Source organism: Melospiza georgiana, chromosome 12, assembly GCF_028018845.1.
Source record: "Melospiza georgiana isolate bMelGeo1 chromosome 12, bMelGeo1.pri, whole genome shotgun sequence".
Classification (NCBI taxonomy): domain Eukaryota; kingdom Metazoa; phylum Chordata; class Aves; order Passeriformes; family Passerellidae; genus Melospiza; species Melospiza georgiana.
Genome location: NC_080441.1, coordinates 11,965,766 through 11,993,299, shown reverse-complemented (window position 1 = coordinate 11,993,299; position 27,534 = coordinate 11,965,766). Strand labels below are relative to the sequence as shown.

Sequence of the window (27,534 nt, the reverse complement as noted above, 5' to 3'; positions counted from 1 at the left end):
TGCACAATAACAGCAGGATTTTATTGCTTTTCAGGAACAACCCTAGCCCCAGGCACACTCCCGTTGGCTTCTTGCTCAGAGGAAAGAGTCTGTCATGCCACAGCACACACATACACAAACATAAATACACATGACCCAGAGACATTCTAACCTGTGGCATCACCAAAAACAAGTGAACATTTTGCTGCACAGTCCCCTAAGTAGGGTTGCTAAAGACAGCTGCTATCCATGGAACTTGGAAATACAAAAAAAGTGACAGTGGATCTTTCAAATTTCTTTAAAGCAGTCTGGCAGCAACAGACCCAGGTTTAGTATCAAAATAGTGCTCGTGAAGGTGTTCACTTTCATTTTTAAACCAAATCCCTTACATAGCTACTAATTACAAACCAATCTGCACAGATAAGAACGTGGCAGACTTGCAGTAGCTCACACACTGCTCAGGTACTGACCCTGCACGTGTTCCTTTAGCAGGGTCACATTTGATATGAGAATCCCTCTGAAAATTTCCTTCTGAAATAAATCTCTCTCTGAAAATTAGTGTAAGTGCCCTGAGCAAGCAAACCTGCCTAGAGAGATCACATAGACTTGATCTGATCCTGGAAGGTTCATCCATGGGAGCTTCTGCACCCCTCAGTTCTCCCCTGGTGCATCCCTTGAGAAAGGGCTGTGCATTCACCTTTCCCTTAGAAATGCAAGTCCTGGGGAAAGGCATTTGTTCTATAAAGGCAGCAAATGTAAAGCTTGAATTCTATAAACAAAGCAACCCAAAAAGTGCCTTTCAATGTATTGAATTAACCTGAATCCCTTCCCTTGTTTTCCTTGAACTTCAGATTTTGCTCCTATTGAACACAAAACTGGCAGATGATTTCTTGAGTCTGTACACTCATAAGATTCTACTACATTGCAGCTTATACACCACAATAAATTTAAACCAACTTTGTGAAAGGGAATGAAGTGATCAGGGGCTGCATATTTGCTGCTTGGCTGTTCCTTTCACTGCTCTGCACTTCAGAGGTAGAATAAAAAGGCAATCACAGGAAATGACAGCTTCAGAGTGGATTATAGTCAGCTTTGCAACTGGAGCTCAGAACCAACTGGTATTTTCTAGACTAGACTAGAGTTAGAACTGAGCTATAAGGAAATACAAGACTTAACTGCTCCCAAACCAGCCAGAACAGAAGACAATAAATAATTTTAAAATGTTTTTTCTTCAAAGCAAACATAGACTTTGGAGTAAGGAAGGGATGCTGAGCAACCTGACAAAGGAAAAGTGAGATGCAGCCAGTCTGGTCTGAAGTTCACATGGCAGACTGCCTTGTGCTGAACATGCCTACCAGCACAATTCAGCAGCTCACTGAACACATCCTAAGGTGGCTGGATTTTCCTTACAGCTACTAGGTTTCAGCATCTCAACACAATTTCAATCCATGTAACAGTAGCATCCTGCAGGTAACTAGCACTCCTTATTCCAATTACTTAGAGCAAACACTGCTTCTATTTGGCCTCACAAAAGGATGTGTTTCAAGGTTGTGAGACAGGGCAAATTCAGCATCTGCTTCCATGAGAGCTGATAATATTTTATGTCAGTCGGGATCATCAAAAATAGTGTTTTATTTACATATACATTTTCATATTCAAATTCAATACAAATTATGAAATATTTACAACCATTTCATTTGTACTATAGCTAAGAAAATTGCTTTCCCCCCCAGATTCTTAAGTTATTTATTGGAGGCTCTAAGACAAAATCCTACTAAACAATAGAAACTAGTCAAAGATGCAGAGGTAAAAAAATAAAGTGCATTTAGAAGATGTCCTTAGTTACCTTCCCTGGACAAGCCAAGTCAGTTGTATTGAGGCACCCAGTGTTCCTACTTGACCCCATCTCAACTCCACAGAGGACAGACAGCTTCTCCAGCTCTCTGTTACACTCACAGGACATCAGCTCTCCCTGCAGCTTGTGCACTTGAGCAAGACAATGTACAGCAACAGTCAGCATTTTTCAGAGACTGGATCATTTCTGAGCAAAACACAGCAGATCCTTTCGTAAGAACTATCTTCTCATCTTCAGCTGAGTCTTTCCTGAAGTCATCCCAGACTCCCACAAAGCCAGGACTCTGCCACATTGCTGGTGCTAGAGATGGTCACAGCTCCCCAAATCACTTGAGGATCTTTCAGACTGACAAACTAACGAGGTTTGAAAAGTTCCTGCAGTTGTTCCCTTTACAGTAAGTGAGATTTGGCCTGTCAGCTTGCAGCTCTCTTTTCTTCCCCTTTAGGAATGGGTGGTTGGCAGGCTGGAGTTGAGAGGTAGAGAATCAGTCGGTTACTAGAGAACCAAAGACACTGTGGACAAAATCCAGTTTGACAAGCATTAGTTTGCACTTTCTCCTATCAAAACAGTGCACTGAAACATTAAATACCATGTTGCTTTAAACAAAACTGTCTCATAAATAAGTGTCAGAACAATCAAAATAAATTTGTTGACAATGAAAATCCACTTGAATGAAAATAACAAACAACAAAAAACCCAACTCAAAACAATTCCCAGTGGAGACAACTAGGAAATGTAAAAAATCTTCTCACTTAAACATGGTAGAGAAGCTTTGCTGAAGATGGAATTTTTGTTTTAGTTAAAATCTGCTGGTTTTCTTTATGTTTAAGACAGCTTTATCTGGAGAGCATTAAGACTCCTGTGGGAAATACAGTTTTAAGAAAGGCAAACCATACAATTACAATTTGGACAGGTCTATTTATCTAAACATTGCCAATGCAGTATTTTCTGCAGCAGTCTTTTGGTTTATAAACTTTTGGTTTCTATGGAATGGCAGTAGGCAGCTCCTTGCAGAAGGCTTGCAGCACGTGGCTGGGCATGTTCTTAGGACGTGGCTTCATGAGCAACTCTGCTTTCAGAAACTTGTGTTTCATCTCCCTCAAAACCTGGGTTGTCACCATGTGAAAGGACAGTCACAGTGGAGGGCTGGGGCTCTTCACTCACAGGATGTGTGTTGTCACCTGTCCAGAAGAAAACCAAGCCAAGACAGGTTAAAAAGTGCGCCAGCCAAGTGTTACCATCCTAAAGCAAACCACACAAACTTGATTTGCACAAGCTCAAAAAACTGCATTTTCCTGCAGAGATGGAAACCCAAGGCCATGCTCCAACCACCTCTCTCCTGCTATCCTTTGTTAGTTTGGGAGCCCATCCTTGCCACTGCCTGTCCTTTCTGGAGAAGCCTGCTCAGCTCAGTAGTGCTGAGCAAGCTGAAATTGTGTGCATAAGCCACAGAATCCAACTAGGAGGATATTAGCTGTCTTGTATCTTCAGGCTGCTGAAGGCAGGCACCAAGAGCAACTCCTAGAGACCAGGCTCAGGATAAACTGAGGGGAACCTGTGCTGACTTGGAGAAGGCCTTCTCCCTGCAGACTACCCTTGTCTGGCTGATGTCCCTGTGTGTCCTTCCCATTTCAGGTGAGAATGACCCATGTCATGTAATGGCCCAGCATGCCCTGAGTTGTTTAGAGGGATGCAATTTCAACTTCTGATGTTTAGCTCAAAGGAAGTGTCCTCTTCCCTACTGGGTGCTTCAACAGGGCACTCCCAAACACACACCATTGCTGTAGCAACACGTCCTGCAGGAGACAGGCAGCAAATCCCAAATTTTTCCCACCAGCTAGGCTTCCCATGGGAAATAGAGCGTCCCCTTCCTAAGGCCATGCCACAATTCAGGGGATGGTTACTTTCCTTTGTTTACCTGCAACCTTTTAATTCTAAAAGCCAAGAGCAACACTGAGTACGTTTGTGTGTGTGTGTAAAGCTGAGCACTAAAAGACATTTCCAATTTGTTTGCTCTTGTTCAAAAAGATAAAGTATTTGGAAAATCTGATATTCTTCACAAATTAACACTCTCTGTAGCCAAGGATGACTCAGCCTTGGCAAATCTGAAATTCGATTGAAGTATCTGTCTTCTCTATCTTGCACCATCTAAGCTAGAGCAAGAGTGACTCCCCACAAGTTTTTTGTAAGTAACTACTTAACAGACAGATCTAGTAGCAAAGCAACACTCACTCATCCAAATGAAATCTCCAAAGAGACAAAGGGACAAGGAACATCTTTGGAAAAATCTCTTTGTTCTTGACGCAGTAAGCCTCTGACTTTGAACTATTCTTCCATAGACTTTGGCTTTTAATTCCCATTAAAGTTGTGTTTCATTTGAAAACAAAGACCAAGTATCAGAGCTAAGGGCTAAAACAAAAGGGAAGACTAAGATAACCCTGAAAAACAAAGTATTCAAGCCCTGTGAGATGCTATGAAGGCAACTCCCCCTAACTCACAGCCTAAGCAGCCAAGTGCAAATGATGTAGCAAGGCAGATGAAAGAGCAGACATACTTTCTGATGGTGCCTGTGCCTCCTGAGCAGATTCATCTGGTCCCTGTACAGAATCATATCCAGATGATGCTGTTTCACTAAGGTTGTCCTCTTCATTAACTATAGTGACAGTGGACAGAGGTCTTTGGCCACTGGATCCTGAGGCTTGCACAGGCTCAGAGCGTGGTTCTACATCCATCTATGTGAAAAAAAGAGAAAATGGTTAAATTACAACTTGACAGGAGGGTGCATCTTTCTGGGAGAACAATGCCTGCAAGGACTGAGTCCAGAGCGCTTTTACACAGAGAGAAAAATGTGAAATGGAATAAAAGCCCTGCTGTAATCAGAGGGGAAATTCAGTTACTGCTAATTGAGTGGGAAGCTCAGACACAGCTTCTGCATTTTTACCCAGTATCAGCAAAAGGCTTCCTTCCACTCTCAGTGCAGATATCTGCCCCTCCAGATAAATGCTGGCTCACAGTTTAACTGGTCCAGGCAGCATCAGGCACTGGCAACAGCATCTTCCTCTGGCACTTGCAACAATGAGCAATTACAGAGCAAATCAACTCCTGATGTATCTTAGGAAGTCATGCAGTTCCAGAAATGTCATACCTGCTAATACATTCACTTTTCAAGGGTTCTGGGTACTGAGCAACTAAGAGAAGCTGGTTTCAGGGACAGTATGAGTTGTCAAAGCCTGCCTGGAGATTTGAGAAACACCCTTAGCTGTGAGCACGAGTTAACAGCAATTTTCCCATCAGGCATGAGTCAGCTCTGGCTGACATTCTGTCCAAGCCTTTAGGTGACACCAACTCACCAGGTCAGCTGCAGGCTTCCCTAAAAGGGACACCACAATTACTCCTACAGCATCTGGCCACAGACATGGCACACCTGTGCCCCTCTAGAGACAGCATGAAAAAGCTGAAGGAGTGACACAACCGCAGTGTAAAACTGCAACTGGCAGCTGCCACCATGGCAGGCTGCTGGCTTACCTCAACACCCAGCACTTTGAGGATGTCACATTTGCACAGAGGACACGTCCCGTGCTCCAGAAGCCAGGGGTCAATGCAGGTCTTGTGGAAGACATGGCTGGGAGAAGAAGGCAGCCAACAGGTTAGGTTTCATTCTAGGAAGATTGCTCATGTGCCAGCTATGAAGGACCCTTTTGTAACACCAAGGATTTATTCCTTCTAGAATGGATGACCTTATTTTGCCACAAGTTTCAGCTGAAAGTTATGGATAGTTGATCTTTCAACCTGTAGCTGGTTTGTGCTTATTAGTACCCCAATACAGCTTCCTATAATTCAGCATTAACATTTTTGCTACACCTCAATAGTCTAAAGCTGTTTTTCCAAAACTGTGTACAATACATTTCCAACTGATAATTTAAATGATACAGCTATGGACATCTCAGCCTTAGCTTTAAAGTTAACTTCTGTCATACAGATGTAGACAAAATAGCATTTGTTTCTGTTGCAATTACATAGGCAAATCATCTCACAGAGTTATGTCCTGAAGATAAACTGTACTCCCACCCATTTACTGTGTCTGTGCAACCACTGTGTATTCCAAGAGGATATTTGGCAGGCTGTACACTCAAGAAGGTAAATATAGCTCAGCCATCACAGATGCAAATGTGTGCTTCTATTAAGACACTCAATTCCACAATGGGTTTAAATTAGGCCACAGATTTAGGAGGATGACTTGAAATCCTGTGATCTGCCTGATCACTCAGCCTGAATAGAAACAGCAAGGCAAACAATCACTGCTCAGTATTAATCAACCCTATTATGAGGTAAGTGCAAAGATCCAGTGCTCAGCAGCCCACACTCCAGCAGGATCCAAGGATTCTCCAATTCAGCTCACACCACTGGCACTTCCTTCCAGCTGCACCCGCGTCATTTTTGGTATAAAACCTGAAACTTTCCTAATGCCTGACTATTTTAAGTCCTTGAACTTAATACTGGACTTGTGTACCTCTGCAACTACAAATGCCTTCAGTTTGACTCTCTGGGCAAGAATGCCCTTGGCAAACACCCACACCCCAGGGACTCAGATACCATCAATGTGATTCATAGGAACATTCCTTTGATTGGTTCTTTCATAGGTACAGTTAAATGCTTCCAGCAAGTAGGGTCTCAGTGTTGAGGTCAACCACAAAAATCAAGCATGTTCTTGCAGTAAATATTAGTTTATCTCTCACATGAGGGAAAATTTAATATGGTTGATACTGGCAGATATCACCACTCGTGAAAATTATCAAGTCCATAAGTAATTTTAAGCTAGCATGCCTCTGAGAGCTGCATTTGGGCCACAGAGGAAGGAAACACCACAAATGTATGTAAAAGCAGTCTCAAGAGGAAATGCAGCAAATTTGTGTACAAAGAACACAATCAAAAGATGTTACTCCACTCTTACCCAAATAAGTCATGCATTGTTTGCAGGTTCATGCCAAGATTAGAAGGGCTTATAGGGAAATAATGAGAAGTCAGGTCTCCTATCAGGCAAAGTGTCTGGAGCCTGTCTACAAGTTTCTGTACTCATGGCACTTAGTCCATTACTAAACAAAATTACCTATGAGCATAAACATGACAAGACAACTGGATAATCATTAACATACACACCTGAAAGGTTATTCAGTTTTGGGGTTTTTTTAAAGTACTAAGCATTACATCAAGGGAGTTGGTTGATAACACCTTAGCAGACCAACTTTGTATTACCAAAACAGCTTAGAGGTTGCCTACAGCTTGTGAGTAGAGAAAGCCTTTGCAAAGCTGTAACCTGGTGCACAGGTAACTGCAGCTGAGATTTGCCAGTGTTTGACAGCACTGCTCAGCACACAACAGCAGCTACCCATTTTTCTATTCTTCATAACTTCACTTCTTACAAAATTTCCATCAAAATGTTTTCAAGTACTTTCTGTAACCCTCCCTGAGGGTCATGACACCTCTTCCTTTGCACAATTCAGGCAGTTCATGTGGCAGCCCTCTGATTTTAGAAGCTTGGCCAGAGCAGTCCCAGCCAGCAGGCACAGAGGGAAATCCCACAGAACAAGTTTCCTTAAGCCCTGGGGCAGCTTCATTGCTCACCTTAGGAGCAATCACATTAAAGCCTTAGTGCTTCACTACTGGGCTTCCACAGCAGTGAGGTACAACAGGAGAGAACTGTAGAAAAATAAACTGCTATAGCTCTATTTCGGTCTCTGTTTCACACAAGGATGCACACAAGAATAGAAATGCTGTCTTCTAAACTACAAAAGCCAGCATGTTTTAACAAATTTAGCAGAAACACAACCCTCTAGTAAACAGTAATGTAAGGGACAAGAAACAGGGCAACATTTTGCCAATTACCTGCAAGTTAGTGGTAACATTCTGATACACCAGAAAAGGAAGAAATCCTTAAAAAGTCCTGGCATCTCACTGAGGGACACTGTGGCCTGCCAAGTTATGTGTGTCACTCCACTCACAGGGGAAGTGATGAACACAGACCATGGGGGCACACTGCAATTGTGTATTCACACTGTTTCTGTTGTTCAAAACATTGTTTTGATAGATATTCAAGAATTCTCACTGTACAACAACTTGAGGAAAGCTTGTTAACAAACATGGCAGAATTTTGGATAAAGGGCCAGCCTGGAAGACAACTTACTTGCAAGTCAGAACACGCATCACATCATTTGGCTTGTACTGCTCAAAGCACACGACACAGGAATCTCCATCTGGACCAGTTTCCTGAAACGGTGAAATGAAGTTACAGCTTTAACACACTTTGAAAGCTTCCTCTGAACTCCAGTCAGATTTACTTTATGAAGGGGGCTAGCTAGAGTCATCCACGATGCTCCCAAATACAATCTTACATAAACACACTTCGTGGATTACTCAGAGTCAAGCTGACACTTCAAAAGAAGCACTGAAAGCTTAAACCCATGGTTTAGAATTCCAGCTGAAACTGTTATTGGATTACTGGAGGCAGCAGTGTAGAGGTTTAGAAACTGCTGCCTCCAGTTTTAGTTACAAGAAGAGCTAGGGAAGCTGATTAGATTCTAGTTTATGTTTAAGCCTTCATGCCAGCAAATTAGGTCCTCTCACATTAGCAAGACTACAAGCAAGCAGCTAACAAAATAAACTGGTTTATATTGAATAGAAGTTTTGAGGCCTGGAAAAGGACCTGGTCTGAAGGAGGAACTGTGTCTGGCACCAAGACTTACAGGCTCAGAGAGGCCTCTGCCTCCTGCTCCAGTGCCAGGGAGCTGCCCAGGTTTCATGCCAGGCTGTGCTGAATGCAGGGGGGTCACAGGGTCAGTCCTACCTTGTCCCCTTCCTTCAGGGTGCGCAGCTGCATCTGCTCAATGGCCTTCTTGGCCCTGGCCCTCAGCCGCCGCTGTGACACAAAGCAGTCCTGGTCAGACACTGCCATCCCACTGCTCATTTACTAATACTTACCCAGGTGCCCACTGCAAGCAGTTTAAAAACCCAGATGTTATCACAATAAGCCAAGTAAGCATGACCATACTGTTTGAAGTCAACATGAAATGGAGTTTTGGGACATACTGATGCAGTTCCTGACTGGATGACACACCAGACACACATTTATGTCTTCTTGGTTGTAGCTAACCTTCTCACACAGCACAGGAATTATAAGTGTTTTTTTAGTTTGAGAAGATGCAAGATAATACCTTGATCACTTAGACCCAGCCAAAACAAACTGAAGCTTTCAAACTGACTTGGAATAGACAACTAAACATGGAGTTCAACAATCAATTGTTTATGTTATGCTCACCTTAGGACACCTTCCTGCCACAATCATTCTGAGGAAAGGTGAAAGATTCTTTGGCAATCAGCCCACTCAGCACCATACACCCTGAACTGCTCCTCTGCTCCCACTGCTTTACAGCTTGCCTGGCAACTGCTGCTGCCCAGCTGTCACTGCAGCACCTGGGGTTAGCCCAGAGCCCAGCTCTGTGCAAGGGTCACAGGTTGGCGTTCCTGACTCCAGGAATGGGACTGTCCTCTCCCTGCCTGGTGCCCTTCAGCAGCTCTGGCAGTGCCATCCCCAGCACAGCACTAACCTCAGGGACAGACCAGACTCGAGTTTCGCAGTTAACCAAAAAGCCTCTTTCCAATTCCACTGCTCCATGCAGGAGCCCCACACTGCTGCCTTTCCAGCATTCCATCTCCTTAGGCATTTTAGCTGTTACAGGAAACTTTGCCATGCACTTTTCCAAGTGCAGTACTGGTGGCACAAGTACAGAAGGACAAGTGGGACAAGGGCTTTGGCTGACACCAAACAATCTTGCAAGGACTGGCCATTCAAGTCTGCACAAGATTCCTTGTGCTAAAGCAGTTAATAGCAAACAAGTTGATTTATACATGCCCCTGGGAACCTGTCAAATATCCTAGCACAAAATGAGCTACTTTTGTATTAGTATTGGTTTTAGGAGTTTAATAGCTAGCAGCTACTAACAACTATCAAGGAAGAGACACATACAATCCAAAGGTGAGGGATGCAGACATGCACATTTGTTTAAACAAGAACTACTGAGGTTTTCCTGCAAGCTTGTGAAGTTCTGCTGAAGGCATCAATATATGTTTCTGTCTGTCACTTATGGTTAACTTTGAAATGATGTTGCCCTTGTCAAGGTTTGAGGCTGAAGCCACAGGGGCAGCAGCCACATATTGCTGCTTGCTGAGGGCCCCAAAAGTCTGAGCAGCAAACGTGGAAACATCAACTGAGCAGGAATGCAGCAATGCAAGCACTTCTCATACATAGCCAGCACTGTCATCACCACTTGTTATTAACTGAAAATGAAACTTTCTAGGAATGTACTCCCTCAGACAATATCTCATCTACACATCTATGTCAGGCCAAGCATATTAGACAGGACCCAACTGGCTGCACTGTTAATAATTTACTTGAAACAATATTTTAAGTTTTGCATGGGCACCAGTTTAATTGCTCCTCGTTAAATGCATCAATGACAAAGTCACCTTTAACATTGATTTTGGCAAGAACACAGCAGAACACCCCTCCAGGGGATGGAGAAAGGTTGCAGAAGAAGCTTTATGTGGAATAGTCTACCAGGATATTTGAGCTTGGAATGTCAAAGCATTTTGTGAAGCCAGGTTTTTCAAGAGAATGTGAAACATGAATTATATTAAAACTATAAAATCCCCAACACAGAAAAAGCTAGAAAAAAAAGCTAAGTTGAGGAAATAGAATCATGATATTACAAAACAGGTCAGGTCCCAACTCTTATCAGGCTCTGGCAGGTAGAAGTAGTGAGGTATCCAAATGGGAAAATTAGGTTTGGAGTCACTCAGTCCTATGTCTTCCTTGTTCAAGCTGCCAATTTCACCTCCAGCCCTTTCTGCACAAGGGTGCCTTCCTGGCAGCCTGGGAGCATGGCCATGGCAGTGCAGACCAGGCAGCTCTGAGGAGGTTGGGAACTCCTGCTTTTCTCCTGTCAGCTAAGGAAGTTCTACCCCACAGGTGGCTATTGCCATTGAAGCAGTTTTGAATTGTTGGAAAGTTGAGCAATTTGCCTCCTCCAAAGCCATTAATTAGGTAATTTCTCAGCTGCAACATCTAATCTTTATGAAATCAAAGGAAGCAAAGACTTGAGCTGAAATTAGAAACCAGGCCACAGATAACATCATGGGTCATTTTGCTCTATTAAGAAAGGTTACTATGTTGAGAACTGAATTTGTCAGTACTCCACTGACTAGAAAGGTAGAAAGCCACCTACCACATTTGCCTCAATTCTCCACCTTCCTGCTACTGACCTCCCAATGCAGGAAGAAACTGCAGAGGGGGAGACTGGAATTTCAGGCCCAGAAGGAAAGAGGCATTCAAGAAGGAACCAGCAGGTTGCACAGTGTAGCTTGCTCAAGAGGAAAGAATTGCTCTGGTTTAACTGTTGGGTTAGGACAGACGTGCTACCAAACTTCTCTTTTCACTTGGATCAGAAGCTGACATGACTGGCTTTTCTCAGTATTCACTCAGGTCGAAGCACAGGGCTGCATGGTGACAGGAAAGCCACCAAGATGTACCACACAAGCCAGGAGGTTGTTTGACTAATATTCAGTATTCCTGGAGCCAAAGCACTTAGAACTCTAAAACTCTGATCTACACTAAAATCCAGTCAGCAGCTACTAGGGCACATGGAAGCATCACCTTTTTCTAGTTCACCTGAACTAACAGGCATTTTCCTGTTGCTCTTTCCTTACCTAATCACTGTGAGGGCAGTCTGAGATGTCAGGGTATAAACACAATTGAAAACAATTCTGGATTGTCTTTGAGTTTCACTTTGACAGAACAGTATATTTTTACACCCTGACAGTAGAGAAGGTTTCTTGTATTCTTATACTCCACAAAGCACTTCTTGGGGCTCCTTGATTTCAGTTCTGCTGAAATCATCTGGAACTGGCATGTCATTTATCAATGCTATTTTGTCAATCTGCAGCAAGCTGCTTGTGCACATGGAACCCAAGACTGCTAGCCAAGCAGACTGGATTTTCCCAGACCCAGCTATCACTGAGGCATTAATAACATTTGCAGTTTCTTGTAAGCCTTATAGCTCACAACTTAAGTACCTCTTAAGTGCACTCTTAAGTACCTTCAAAGGAGGAAACATTTACATTTGATTTAATGAACAGTGCATAGGGCACCCAGATCTTCCTGCTCAGATTTGTTTATCATTGTTAAACAGAGCTGTGAGACTAGGATAGATGGCAGGGTATTGAAGGAGGGGATTCATCAGCAGGAGACTGCATCTCTGTCCACAAATGTCAGCAAGAGAACAGCATCAGCTTAGAGACAACTCCACACTTCATCCAGGAATGGCAATGCTACATCTCACAGGCAGATGACAACTCCCAATATTTCCAACCCTGAGTCTGCCACTGTAATTCTCAGAAAGCTTTCAGTCAGAAAGCAGCTTTCAACAAGCAGCACCTCCCAACCTGTAGCTAAAGTCATGCCCCATTTTGTAGATACACTTGCAGTTGTGTCTCCTGTTGTGGCAAGGACATAGGCAGTGCTGTGTGGGAAGGATGAGGGTCAGCTAAAGGCAGTTCAGCTCTCTCACAGCCCCCACTACATCAGCATTAGGGCTACACTGCAGTTCAGGGAGTATTTGTAGGAAACACAGTTAGCTGAGCACAAACTTTTCTCCATGCAATTTACTCTTGGCTGCTCTTTAGGAAAGTTTTAAGCTGAGCAAAGATGCATCTCTTAGCATTTTAAAGATCACACAAATTCAGTAATTTTGCTACTTAACCAAAACTTACAAACCTCAAGATCCACACCATGGAGGGGTGGGGGTATAAAGAAACAGCAGCACAAACTCACCTGCTCCCTGGACTGGGCCCTGGCCATGATGAGCCTCCGGGCAGAGTAAGAGACATAGCAGCCCACAGTTGCTGCTGCCACCACAAAGAAGGACACAGAGATGAAGAGGATGGTGAAGATGTTCATGGACAGGCTGCGCTTTTTGCCCACTTCGATGACCATGGAGACCCTCAGGCCGCTCTGGATCCGCCGCAGGATCTCCATGCCCTTCAGGTTGCCAATCATGATTGCCACAATCTTCTCAGCACCTGCAGAGAAGGGGAAGCCATGCTCAGTTCCCAGCTGTTGTAAAGGGGGCATTGTCTTAGATGTCCTGCTACAAGTGCTAAAGAAACGGCTGTGGGAAGCTTCTAAATAGTATTTATAGATTCAATATGAACTGATGTAACAAGTGTCACCACTGTGTGTTTGTCCAGCTGAAAGTGCGTGCCATTACCTGTGAGCATAAGTGAACCATGTTTAGGATTCATTCCTCTCCATAGCATTCCTCACTCCTATATAGGACACAGATTGTCCTATTTTAGACACAACACTTTGGTGATTTACATTTTAACATGCCTTTGAACTACATGAAGTTAAAAATAAATCCTCTGCAGAGTAAGGTCACTGAGGATTGTGATATCTGTGTAGGGATTGCTTCCTGTAATGGATCCAACTCCCTCCTGCTGCTTCTTAGCACCTCTTTTCTAAATTTGACAGTACTTTTGAGTACTTCCCCAGACACTGAGCAATCAAAGCCACAGATCACCCTTCACTTCTGTATTTTCAGCAGCAATAGAGAAATTATTGAGGGAAATTACACTGTGAAGTCTAAGTGTTTTTATGAGTTTCTACTGAGATTCAGAGGGAAGCAAATATGAAGGGAGATGTGCTCCACTTTTGAACAGTTGGGGGCAAGATACCAAATGCCATCCTGATTTTAACAACAGGTTTTATTTGCTTAATTGAACACCACAGCAAGTCAAAGGAGCCAAGGTGTTTATGATAGGAAGAAATTTCAAGCAACTCCAGTCAAGCACAGACCAGAGCAAACTGGTTTCCTCTCAGTGACATGCAAGGGCTTGAGGACACTTGATACCATTTGCAGAAGCATTAGAAAGTCCCAATATAACAGAGAGGCTCTTAAGAGGGGAAAAAAAAGGGAGATGAGTAAATTATCACTGCTCTCCCAAAACTAAGTACAAGAAAAGCAGATTTGAGACCAGCTAATCAGGAGTCTCACTGCATTAAATCATCACCTGCAAAACATTCATAATAGACATTGCATGGGGAAGAATAAAGACTGTTACAAAGTGCTATTTTTAGCTAACCCCCTGGCCAAATACTCTTTAATGGGAAGACCAATTGTTTTTCCCTCTGCTGAGTTACTCAAGTTATTTCCCGCTGCTGAAAGTTATTCAATTTTCAGCTACCAAAAAACCCTAGGATTGGTGTTAAACCACAAAGGCTGTCCTTGGAGAAGTGTTTATTAGTTTTCCAGCTTGTTCACACAATGCTTGTGATCCAACACAGCAAGCAACTTTCCTCAGTGGGACAAAACTCATATTTTATTCAGAAAGCTCCTCATAAGGACAACGGCATCACACAGAGAAGAGAAAAAAATAAGTCTCCCAGACTGCAGCCACTCTTAAGGATGAACTAGGGCTTATAGATCACATATAAAATGAGCTGGAGGCAGGTGTTAGCAGCAAGCAAAGTCAAAAGCTGAAACTTGCTTTTTCATAAGCATGGAAGAAAGTGTGGAAGAACAGGCTGCAACAATGAGAAAATAAAGAGCCCGTCAAAAAAAAAAGCAAAAAAAAAAAAACTATTCCACTGTATTTCTGCACATCTCACAGTAAATCTATCTTGTAACAAGACACAGAGTAGCAATTCCTATTAATGAAATGTCACCATCAGCCTGCCAAACCATTCCAGCTACTAAGCCATCCTCTGTGAAAAAGTTTTACCCTTAAAGAAACAAACACATTGCATTTAAGTTTCAGAGTGCATAGTTCACAAGGACGTTATCAGATGACAGTTTCAGTCCTCACTGACTCCTCTCAACCCCAGAGACTCCAAGCTGCAATTTCAGCTCTGCTTTAGATGAACACACGTGAGTGGCCAGCCGGTGGCCCTGACACTGGCACAAGGGCAGCAGTGAGTAGCCACTTCCCTCAGCACATGTGTGTGACAACTTCTGTGACAAAAGCAAGAGGATCACCCCTACCCAATACAGCCTGAGCTGCTGCTTGGGTGCCATTATGGCAGGAACTGAAACGTGTTATGGTGGCCTTGGGACCACCAGCCCAGACAGGGGTCCTGACAGGGCCTGGCCTCGGGCAGGAACAAGGTATTAGAGGGGTGGCAATGCAAGATGTAACCAAAAGTATGTATTCTATTGCCAGCTGTTAAAACCAGAACAATGAAGAAGCCAGCATGCCAAACGCAGCCTCCAGCATTTTGGATCCCATCATTTTTTTCCCCCCAGCTTTCTCAGAGTCTGAAGTTCTGCCTCATCTTTAATCAGACTGAAATTAGGTGCCCACAGTTTTACCAGTATTCCTGCACTCTGTCCAGAGAGCAGCCTGTGCAAACAGAGCCTTTGCTATGGCCACACTGTTTCTCCCCAGGACCAGCACAGCTCACCCCAGTGCTCCCAGCACTCCATTTGGGAATACTCCCTACCCCATCCTTGCTGCTGGTGGGATCACCACTCCATTTCAACAGCCCAGCTGGCAACCACTTAAGCCACCCACTCAGAAAAAGGAGAATGGCAGAAATTACTTTTGATTTTCAATGTTTCATATATTAAAAAAAAAAAAAAAAGAAAAAAAAATAAGGGAAGTGCAGACTTTGGAGTTTGAATTATCAAAGAATGAACAGGTTCTCCTTAACCACAGCACCAGAGCAGAAATACTATCTGAAGGTTCTTTCAGGAGATCAAATATAACTCCAACCTTGGTGCCTGGATCATTGTTTTTATCTACAAGATATGGTGCTTGCAGCACAGAGCAGTAACAGTTGTGCCTTATGCCAAAGGAGCTAGAGGTATTCCCCTGGCACCCCTCCAACCCCTCCATCAGCAGAAAAGGCATTAGGAGATCAAGCTATCTCCTGTTCTTTAACATGAAAGGCACTGTCAGTTTACACTGCAACCATTTCGTACCAGTTTGGCACACCTGGCTCCTCAGGCATGTACGAGGAGTATCTGATAGCCTATCTTGCATGTTCAGAAAAAACAAAAATACTGTGTCTTGAACACTGCTTATCTCACTGCACTTAAATAGTAAGGAATGGGATTTCTGGTGGTTATCAAGCAGGCTGGTACAAGCTCACTGCTATCTGTCACTGTAGGAGGAAAAATAAACTAGCAGTGTACACAGGCTGAGCTGGCATTGCCAGCCTTACGTAACTCACCTCAGATGAGAGGCCAGCACTGCACAGAAAGCCACCAAGTGTCAGCAGCACTCCCCACTCTGGGACACGAGGGCTCTCCCTGGCCTCAGACACTGAAACCAGACCCTGCAGGCCAGCTCTGCTCCCATCCATGCTACAGTGTGGATAAAACTAAAGTGCTGACTGCTGTCATCCACAGGAACAAGGCAAAATCCGCTCAGGAATGTGCCCATGCCCACAGTCATCCTCCATCCCAGACACTGGCAGAGGAAACACCTTTATTGCCCTGTGATCTCCCCTTTGCAGGAGGGGAAGGGGATTGAACTCATAGTTCAGGAGAAAGCAATATAAGCCTGGATAAGCTGACACTGTAGGCTTGTTCCTTCTTCCCCTGCTTTGCATGTTCTGCACAAACATTACCTGGCACCAAGATAAAAGAATAATTTACATTCAGTAATTTAATTTACATTTTGCAGTCATTTAAAGCTACAGCCCCCTATGATCTGAACTGCTTGACTGGACTGCCTCTCCCCTCACAACTATTACCTAAGCTTAATTAAATCTACTTTCAGCTTGCTTTACTTGGAATATGGCATTGTGTCTGATCTCTTCCTCCTAAACACAGAAGCCTTTGCACATACAGGGGCAAGCATTCACACAAAATCATGGAATGGCTGGAGTGGGGAGGTACCTCTGGAGATCATCTAGTTCTGTGTCCTGCCAAAGCAGGGTGACCCAGAGCAGGCTGCACAGGGTCACATCCAGACAGGTTTGGAATATCTCCATGAGGGACACTCCACAACCTCTCTGGGCAGTCTGTTCCAGTGCTCAGTCACCTTCACACTAAAGAAGTTTCTCCTCCTATTCAGATGGAGCTTTCTGTGTTTCAGTTTGTGCCCTCTGTCCCTTGTCCTGCTCTGGACACCACTGAATAGCCTGGTCCCATCCTCCTGACACCCACCCTTAACACATTTGTGTGCCCTCATGAGGTCCCCTCTCAGTCTTCTCACCTCCAGCCTAACCAGGCCCAGCTCACTCAACCTCTGGTTGTATGACAGATGCTCCAGTCCCTCATCATCTTCACAGGCCTTCTCTGGACTCACTGCAGGTGCTCCATGTCTGAAGCCAGGAGCCCAGAACTGCACACAGAACCCCACATGAGGCCTCACCAGGGCCAAGCAGAGGGGCAGGGCACCTTCCTCACCTCTTCCCAATGCACCCAGGATCCCATTGGCCTTGTTGGCCACAAGGACACACTGCTGGTCATGGACAGGAGTCCACCAGGGTAGGTGGGGCTTTTTCACAGAGCTGCTTTGCAGCAGATCAGCCCCAGCCTGTATGGGGGTATTCCTCCCCAGGGGCAGACAGCTGCTAAACTTCATTAGTTCCTCTCTGCCCAGCTCTCCAGCCTGTCCAGGCCTCCCTGAATGGCACCACAGTGGAATACTGGAGGTGGAAGCCAACCTGCACTCTATTCACTTTAAATAGTGGTATTATTTGTCAAATGAATCCAACAGTTACCAACCTTTTTTTTCTCCCCCCACCCCTTTGGAGCCTTAAAGTCTTACACAAATGCTCCCATCCCCTAAATCTTAGAATATTTACAACAGTAAATCATGCTCTAAAACAGCAGCCAGGACAGTAACACTTTTCAAGGGCACAGAAATGAATGAGATCTTGTAGGACAGCTCTCTTCACATGCTGTTTGGTCAGTTCCACCTTTCAATCTAGCAAACAGCATCTAAAACCTCCTGGAGAAACAGCAAGCAAAATTCCTAATGAAAATTCTTTGGTGAGTTTACTCAACAGTTTTCAGCAGTTTTGGTTTAGTAAATACATTGCTCACCCTCTCTGAATGAGAATGAGCTCACCACTAATATCCCTGGCTCCCCACATGCTGGTGGCAGCTCAGTGTTCACTGGGAAGAAGTGAGCTTGAGAAAGCTAATGGCAAAATGATGTAAAGGGCACAGTCTCAGCCAGAAAGCATCTGTCTGTGGAGAGATGACAGGTCACAGTGGACACAGAGGGGAGCTGTGCTGAGCTGACTGCTGTGTGCTCCCCAGCACACTCAAGGCTGGAGGCAAACAAGCACTGTCATTGTTTTAGCAACGCCATGTCCCTCACAATGAAGCCTCTGCCACCACAGCTGTCACTGAGGATTTTAATTCATCCCTTCACATTTCAGCAGCCCAGTAAACCCAAAGTGCAAGGGCACTTCACAGACCTATTCCAGGCCACCTAAGGGATGATGCCTACCCTACAGTTTTCCATGGCACAGAGGTACCTAAATTATATCATAAAGAGCAAGAGCAGGGATCAGAAGCTGTCATTAGCACCAGTTTGTCTCATCCAGTTTCTCAATGCTCCTGCTGTTTGCTCCCCACTGCTGTGCTGGGGGCAGCCCCAGCCACTGTCACACCCCACCATCCCCTGGGTGGGGGATCAGGGTCAGACCCACGTGCTACAATTGCTTATCTGAATGCCACTGCAGCTGGGACATCAATTTATTCTAAACCAGGCAGCCAGGAGAACCAAACTGAGTTTGAGTGCATAAAGACAAAGCTCAGCACATTCACATCAAAAAGCTATTCTCAGAAGCAAAGAACTACAAACTCCAGACACCACAGACTGCAAATACCATCCAGGCACAGCAGATGCATGCAAGGTCCTTCTCAAAAAGGAACTGAAGGAAAGGCTTAATGATGTGCAGAGGCTCATCCGGCCACAGCCAAGGAACATGAGAGAGGAAGTGCCATTAATTAGATCCTCCATCCTCATTCCTCTCCTCAGATGTTCTCAGCACAAATCTTCTCTCACTGCAAGAGGTGCACTATTTGTTTACTCGAGGCTTACAAAGTCTCAGCACAGCCTGCCTTGGGATTTCAATTCTGACTCAATCTTTAACAGTTCTACAGCTCCCATCAGCCTTTCAACACCTTGGCAAAGTTTTAGCTTGTTTCTGAAGATCATAGCTCACAAAAAGCAGTGGAGCACAGCTGGACTCTCCTGCCACACCCTGTTTTCTCCAAGCATATGGAGGTAAGGCTTCACCTCAGTGAAACTCCTGCAGAATAAGTTAAGTAGCAGTGCTGCATATTTAACCTTTCCTTCCCCTTTCACCCAGTGATGCATGTTTACACTTGAACCAGACCTTGTTAGCCTGATTCACACTGTACTGCTCGAGGCAGAACCATTCAGTTGTGTTCCCCCAGAACAAGGCCTCTGCAGATCAGGTGATGTGCTTCTCCAGTCTAGAGTTACACCATAGGACAGAAAGCAAAGAAAATTACCACAGTTGCTTTCTGACCTGCAAAGAATCCTCCTTCACCAGCTGCAAGGAAATACTGAACAGCAAAGAATGCTTCCCACCATGCCCTCAAGCCAAACCACCCAACAGCCTGGTTCTACCTTAAGGCAAGGTCCACCTTTAACACAAACCAACTCTTGCACTTTTTTCCCCACATGCTGCTGGCTTTCTCCAATCAAATGTTTTTTCCAGAAGGTCAATAGAGAGGTGCAATTATGAGCACACAGCACTGTACTTTGAAACCCTGCTCAGCCTGACACAGAGCGGTACCATCTTAAAATGTGCACAGTTAAAAACGCAAGTTTGCTAATTGATATGGGTTTGTGCTCATAAACCACAAAGTAAATTTTACTTTGGACTCCATTAAATTCTTCACATTCTGCCTGTTAGAGATGATTAGGCAGGATTTGATCATATCTGATTTGGCTATTCACTGCATTCTGTTGTTTTAATTGCCAGAGTGGTTTGCTTTATTTGGGTAGCTTTTGTTGTTTCTTTTTTTTTTTTTAAGTTGGCACACCAAAAGGTTATATGCAGCACTGATGCAATGAAGAATTCATCAGACTAAACATGATGATTATAAGAAACAAAGTCTCTGGAAGCAGGATGACTAGGACAAACACTGCTGCAAATACAGGCCCATTTAAGTCTTTAAACAAGAAAGTTGCTTCAAAAGCCAAGTCTGAAGGCCCCAGAAAAAGGCATACTACACTTTTAGATAAGCTTCTGTTAATAACTGTGGTTTTGTTGCTACCAAAGTTCTTTAAAGGAGAGTGTATGGTGGCATACAGAGCCCACCCAGAGAGATCTTCCTTCTCTGCCAGGCAGCTCCATGCCCCACAGGTGACAGGAGAGCACCAGGTGCTGCTGGTTTAATTCCCCCCACCCCAGCAAAGCCATCTCCTGCTACTTCCCACTGCCTCAGCTTGGAGGAAGCATCTGGCCTTGCTTGGTTTCTCTTGATGGCATATGGCCCCAGCCAGAGCAGAAATGCAGCCAAGTAGGAAAGCCAGACTGCAAAGTCACCAGCAGCACAGCCACAGCCACTGCAGACGTGGTGGGAGGTGTGGTTGCACAAAGCCCATTCTTTAATGGGCACGGCCACCTTCCCCCTGGCCCAGGAGAGTCAGAGCAGCCAATGCCACAAGGAGGGCAGGAGAGGGGAGCATCCCAAAGCACAGCCCAGCAAAGGGCACTGTGACCAGCTCCTGCCTCCCGGGTCTGAGGGGCAGTGCTGGAGCCCATCAGCATTGCACAGGGGATACCCTGCACTGGCAAACCCAATGAGGCTGATGACTTGCAGCCAGCTCCAGCCTGGCCATGCCGTGTTCACAGCCTGCAGTGTTTGTCCAGTTTGACCAGAGAGCCCCCAGCAGGGGCACAGGCAGGGCTGGCACAGGCACAGCTGTCACCAAAGCCCTGTGAGCAGGAGGAAGAGCATTGCTGTGGGAAGAGCCAGGAGCAGGGACGTGCAGGCAGACACAAGGATGGAAAAAGAACTCACGTCCAGAGAATAACAAAAGGGAGGGCGGAACAGGAAAGAAAGTGAGGGACTAAAACAAAGACAAGCAGTAAAAGCAACAGCAGCAACAAGTTTAGCCCAGGCTTAGCTTAACAATTGTGCTACGACATGGCAAGGAGGAGTCAGGCAGATTAAATCAGTGGTTTGACAGAAGCTGTCTTCTCCAAGGAGTCCCTGTCCTATTTGTCTGCAGCTCAGCTGGGAAGTTTCAACATGCCCTCGAGTCTCCATGCCATCATGCAGGATAATCAGGACAGTTAGAGCCACTCTGACATAAATGCCTCAGCAAAAGCTTAAGGACAGCGCAGGAAAGGAGGGAGCTCCTCTTGGAGCAAACCCTGCCAGGAGCCCCTGGCTGATGTCGAGAGGCAGCTCCCAGCAAGGTTAGGATGCTGTGGGTGTCCCAGCAGCCAGGATGGAGGAGGAGCAGGAGCACACGGTCCTTCCCCTCAAGAACAGGTTCAGCAGCGACCCAGCCAGGCCAGCAGTGCCAAGGGAGCTCCTCCAAGCGCTGCAGGATTAGGCAGGCACACAGAACAGGGCTCAGCGCAGGGACGCTCTGTCAGTTCAGCAGGAGGAACTCGCCCAGCAATAGTCAGATCTCAATAGCATTTGTCAGCTGATGATTTGATTACATAAGAAAGCCTTGCCTCAGAAAGGCCAGAGCCAATCCAGACTGTATGTTTTGAATTCTTAAAGCAGAGTAACAACAGTCCTACAGCTCTTTAAGATTGCAAGCTCGTTAAGACAGCAAACCTCCAGAGGCAGCTACTGTTTCCTTGTCTCACCAGAACACTTGCCTCCACTGCTAACAGAAATCCTCTCCAAACCCTCAAAGAGGTTTGCTGCAGGGATATAATTATTTTTCAAACCACTCAGAGCTTTAAGATGCAGTATTCATTTTCATTATTCAATTTCTGTCCAGAAAATGAGGCTTCCCAAAGCAGTGTCACTTGACAGAACTTCAACACACCCACAAGGGTGCATGTCTGTCCAACAGCTGGACAGAGCTACCAAAGCCACTCATCCTGTCACACACAGGGCACCAGAAGGCATTTACACAGCTTTCAGCCTAGGTCTGTTTTTCAGGTATCATTAGCCTAAAACACAGCCAAATCTCATTCTTCATTTAAAAGATGGGCAGGTCACGAAAAAGCTTCCACTAAGTAGGAGACTTCCTATAGCAAGAAAAGAGGAGCTCTGTTATCAGCCTGCTCAAACTGGAAAACAACCTTTAAAGACCTTCAGCTGCTTGCATTAGAAGAGGCACTTTGCTGCTGAAAAGTTACCTACAGAAGAGTCTCGTACTTCACTTATGCCTGAGCTGGTTAGTGTGCAGGGCACAGAGAGAAAGAGCCTGAGCACGGAAACCCAGCCCACTTTACAGCCCAAATCAACTGCACAGTCTCGACAGGCATTAAAAGCCTCCGCATCCATCACCTCTACAGGCTCGGGCCAGAAACCCAGGGCTCGGCCCGGCCAGAGCCCACTCGTCCTCGGCCCCAGATTTCGGACACGGTTACTCATTAATCAGAGAAAAAACAACATCAGCGCCTGAAACAGCACTGGCGAGTCCGGGCAGAAACTCCAGTGGCGCGGGGAGGCAGCGACATTCCCGGCTGCCACCGAGGAGCCGCGGATGTGCGGCCGGGCCGGGCCCCGCTCCCGCAGCCCCCGAGGGAGGGAGGGAGGGAGGGACGGGGCCGCTCCCAGCGCGGGGACCCCTCTATCTGCGAGCCCCCCGCCGCCCCCGGCGCTCACCGTGGTGGGACATGGGCAGCACCTCGTTGCCGGTGCCGCGGTAGTTGTAGATGACGGCGGCGGCGGCGCCGCGCTCGGCGGCCCGGCGGATCTTGTCGGCGAAGGAGCAGCCGCCGCCGCGCTCGATGAGGGCGAGCCAGCGCGGGGAGCCGCCGGCCGGGGGGGCCCCGCTGAAGTTGGTGAGCGCGCTGCAGGCATTGAAGGCGTCGGGGCTGTCGGGCAGCACCAGCAGCCCCTCGGCCGGCTGCAGCGGCGAGTCCAGCCCGTACAGGCCGCTCTCGCCCGCCTCCCAGCCGCTCCGGTTGCGGTCCACGCCGTTCTCCCACGACACGTTCAGCCAGGCGGTCCACGCCGCTGCCGCCGCCGCCCCGCGGGGACCGGGCGGCGGGACGGCGCAAAGCAACGCGGCCAGCGCCAGCAGCGCGGCCCCCGACGGCATCCCAGCACGGCCCGGCCCGGCCGCCCGCCGCCTAAAGCCGCGCCGCGGCTGCCGGGGGAGGAGCGGGGCCGCCCCCGCCGCGGCACGCCCCCGGCACCGAGCACCGCCGAACCACCGCGCCGCACCGCACCAGCGCATCACCGCACCGCACATGGCACCGCACGGCACCATCGCACCGCACCGCACACCTCACGGCACCACCGCACCGCCCGCCGCCGCCGGAACCCCGCCGGGAACGGGCCCCACCGCTGCCCGGGGAGCGCGGGCCCGGGGCGCTGCGGTGCTGCGGGGGGCGCCTCCGGGCATCCCTCTCGCTGCGCTCTCACGGGCACAGTGCGCCACCAACCCGCGCTTCTCCCGAGGGCATGCGGAGGGTCACCCGCCCGGGCCACCTCTCAGAAGTGACGGCTCCTCCTGACGCCACCCTCGGGGGATGGGTGATCCCCGGGTGCCCCAGGGAGGGTGGCTCACCTCCTCCATCACAACCCGGCACAGCGGCCCCGTCCCTCGGCCCGCCCCAGTGCCCGCAGTGGACAGAGCACGGGGCGGGCAGGGGACTCCGGGAGATGCCATCTCCTGATCCTGACACTCCAGAGCGGCCCGAGACACAGCAGCGCCAGCGCAAGGTGCTCAGCCGTGAGCCAGCCGGCCTCCAATAGCTGAATTCATGTTTGCCGAACACTCCGTCCTGACTGATGTTATCTTACAAAATACTGGGTAGCACTGCTCCCTCACTGGACTGGCCACTGCTGTCCCAATAATTTGACAGATGCTACAAATCTGCCACTTCAACCAGCAACCCCTTTTTCTAGTTATATATTAGTTGTGTTTGCATCATTAATTATTATTTGATCTATGGAACTCACAACAGAAAGTCCTGTTTCTCCAGGGCCCTGCTGTTATTTTTGGGGCAGCCACTTTGCATGCACCTTTGCTCCAGCACTTACACACTTTTGCATGGGTGTCCTGCACCAGGCAGTGCAATCGGTCCTGGCAGAGTCATTGCAACCACGAGTGTGAAATGCTGTAGAGCTCTGCCAGGGAATTAACAAAGGAAAATAACATGAGAAAGAACATTTCAAGTTCTTCTTCTCCAGAGAGCCACCCTTTTGACTGAGAGGCCTTGCCTCCTGTCAGCTGCTCTGCGGGAATCACTCCCAGCCCCAGGAGCTTTTCAAACACATCCCAAACAGCCTCAGCACTATGCACGGGCTGGAGCTCTGGGTGAGAGCCCATCACTGAGAAAGGAATATTCCTGGGCAGTGATTACATGGCCCAGGATCAGCTGCTGCCTATGCAAGCACCAACAGAACAGAGTTCACCCCTTTCTCATCCGAGTCAGCACCAGTCAGTTTTTACCCCAGGCTTTGGGCTGATTCTGAGCCTGTGTGACTGATAACCAGCAGTGTGTCATCTGTCTGTGGTGCCCATTGCCTTTCCCTCCCCTGTGCTCAGAGCAGCACACTGAGCCTTACACAGCCTAACCCAGCTCAGGTTTGAATCCTCCCTGGGACAGGGGCTTCAGAACCAGCCCACTCTCCCTGCCAGCCACAGGGGCTTCAAAACCAACCCCTCCACCAGCACCTGCCCTGCCAGCACAGCAGCTACAGCTTTTGGCAGGTCAGTAGCCCAAGGACATTGGTTTGGGTTTGCTACTGCAATAGCAGCATGCAGAGGAGATGAAGCAATTTGCTCAAGATCAATATTGCTTACTAAGTGACCACTTTTGTCCTAACCTAAACAAACCTTCATTTTTCCCTTCCACATCTAAGTAGACAACTTATTTCAACAGCAATAGCTCCAGCTATAATGAGAAGTAAATCCATAAGCAATCAGAGAAACGTGCTTTTGTTTTGAAACCTGTTCCATGTCGGGGCAGAGAAAAACTTAACACACCTGTGAAAACACAACCAAGCTTTATGCACTCAACAGCAGCCAATATGCTCAGACTCAAATGCCTACAAAACTTTAAGGATGTTTAGCTCTAGCATTTTCACTCAGAAAAAACTGAGCCAAAGCCAAAGGTTGGAACCTTATCAGAATACAAAATTTCCTATAGATCTGGGGATTTTGAGCATAAGGCTGAGTCACAGTCTCTTACACATGCATGCATTACAGTACATCATATGATTAAAAAGCACAAATGAAGAAATGTGAAGAATGCATTGAGAGCAGCCCTGCCAAGGACTGGTGATGGAAGGAAGGGTGGTGACTGAGGAGAAGCTCAGCCAGCCCTGCTTGGCCTGGCAGGGAAGCCAGCTGCAAGGGGCAGCAGTCCCTGTGCATCCCAGCCCGGCCAGTGAGCAGGGGGGCAGGTGCCTGGGAGTCCCAGCAGAGCTGATATGTTTTAAAACCCGCATGCCAGTTGTACCTATTTGAAGCCACATAACTCACACTGAGAACTTCCTTGCTCTCAGAATTAGGAAAAAAAAAAAAAAAAAAGAAAAAAAAAAAAAAAAAAAAAAAAAGACAAGATCTATCTTGCAATCTGCACAATCTGCAAAGCACATACCTATGCTGCAGACACCTGCAGGTTCGTTGGTGTCCTCTCACCTCAAAAAACACACTGGTGCCTTCAAAGCAAACACAAAGTAAAAACCAAGACTAACTTCAGACACTCAGCCCTTTGCCTGCCCTGTACCAATCAGAACGTAGCAGCAGGGTCTTGCTGACTAAGCACTGGAGTCAAGATCAAATTGCATAACATGTTACTTTTCTAACTGAATCTCTTGATCAGAACAGCAATCACCCCCAAACACCCCCGGTTCCTCAGAGCCTGGCTGTGCTGCCCTGACCCCAGCTTCAGGAAAGAAATGTCCGGGCGCCTGCAGCCCTTCACTCACCTTGGTGTGCCATCAGGAGGGTGTTGTTGCCTCTGCCCCGTGAGTTGTAGATCACGGCCGCTGCTGCCCCCCTTCTGGTCGCCACCTGAATTTTTTCAGCAAAACTGCAATTGCCTCTTTCAATCAGGGCTATCCACGGTGCTTCCATGACAGTGAAGGCAGTGTTTCTGTCGCAGGCATAAGGATCAGCATCAGGCACTGGAATGCCCACCACCCCCTGAGCGCCGATGTAAGGAGAATTAAAGCCATAGAGGCCACATTCACAGCGCTCAAACAAAGTACTGTTGCTGGTGCTGTTGAAATAGAATAAACTCAGAGAGGCCAGCACAGAAATTGCCTCTGTAGCGTGGAATGAAATTAAAAAATCCACCAGGAGAAAGAGAAACCAGAACTTCTTGACTTGCTCCATTTCTTCTTCCCAGCAGCAGGAGACAGAGATGTCCAGAGGTATTTTCCGCTGCTGGTGATCACGGAACGCAGCCGAGTCCCAGCGGAACCTGACACCAGCCAGGTGAGCTGGGCAGTGCCAGTGAGCCCCGGGACACGCCCGCCCATCGCGGGGCAGGAGCGATGTCCAGGCCCAGCTTCCTCCTCCTCCTGCTGCTGCACAGCGCCCATCCTCCTCCTCCTCCTCCTCCTGCTCCTGCTCCTGCTGCTCCTGCTCCTCCTGCTCCTGCTGCTGTCCCAGCACGGCACCAAGCCCCCCTCGGGTGATGCTTCCCCAGGAGCGCCCGCTCCTGTTTCCACCGAGCGGCCCTGCAGAGGAACAGGTCATCTTTCACGCAGTTACATAAGCCCTCCGTTCTCGCTTCATGGGGAATCTGTGATGCAAATGGCCTTGTTAAGAAGGTCAAAAGCAAAGGGAATGTATTAGCAATTATTAGAAAAATTACCCTTCTTCCAGGCAAGGTTAACCAAGTAATTTCCTACATTTCTCCTTTTCAAATTCTTTCAGTTGCCTACTTGGAGAGGTCCAGCTTGTTCTGGTGCTTTTCATGAGATGTGGAATCATCTACACTGACCTCATAAACAAACTCCCTCTGTCAGAGCATTTTCACATTCCACATGACTTGAAAGATGTCCACTGAGAGGCTGGAATGATTAACACACAACTCTCCACTTCTGGCTGCAGGCTCTGGAGATTCCAGGCTTGTATTCCCTAACAATTCCTGGATTCCCTTCATGTCTTCTTAGCGTAGAACAGTAACAATGAAAACCTTACTCATGGCACAACCCCCCAGTCCACCAGGAAAATAAAGGACAAGTTATCAAGTTCTCGAAACCTTGGTCCTGGTTTGCTGCATGCACAGTGTGGAAAGCCAAGAGAAGCTGCAACTTGGGGGCACATCTTGTGACAGGAGCTCGAGCTAGTTCTCCAGAAAAGGGTCTTGAAAAGAGCAAACATCACTGTGGAAAAGATTCTTGGAAAAGCCAAACAGCTTTCCAGACATTAAATGAAAATGGAAAGAAAGAATCCAAGATGTTCACATCTACTATTAATTCCCTTCCTTATATGCTCCCCTTTTCTGTGTTGCATTAGTTCTACATCACAGTAATTCCAAATTA

General features: G+C 47.0%; 1 protein-coding gene across 1 annotated transcript; it reads right to left on the bottom strand.

The window, feature by feature from the left end:
* Positions 1 to 1,593: 1,593 nt before the first annotated feature.
* LOC131088513 (E3 ubiquitin-protein ligase RNF128-like) lies at positions 1,594 to 26,523 on the bottom strand. The gene is given in 8 exon segments (XM_058032640.1): positions 1,594 to 3,015; positions 4,389 to 4,566; positions 5,360 to 5,456; positions 8,016 to 8,098; positions 8,676 to 8,747; positions 12,717 to 12,964; positions 25,969 to 26,496; positions 26,499 to 26,523. Coding segments are annotated over 8 exon segments (1,368 nt in total). The 3' UTR covers positions 1,594 to 2,878.
* Between the last annotated feature and the right edge of the window lie 1,011 nt (positions 26,524 to 27,534).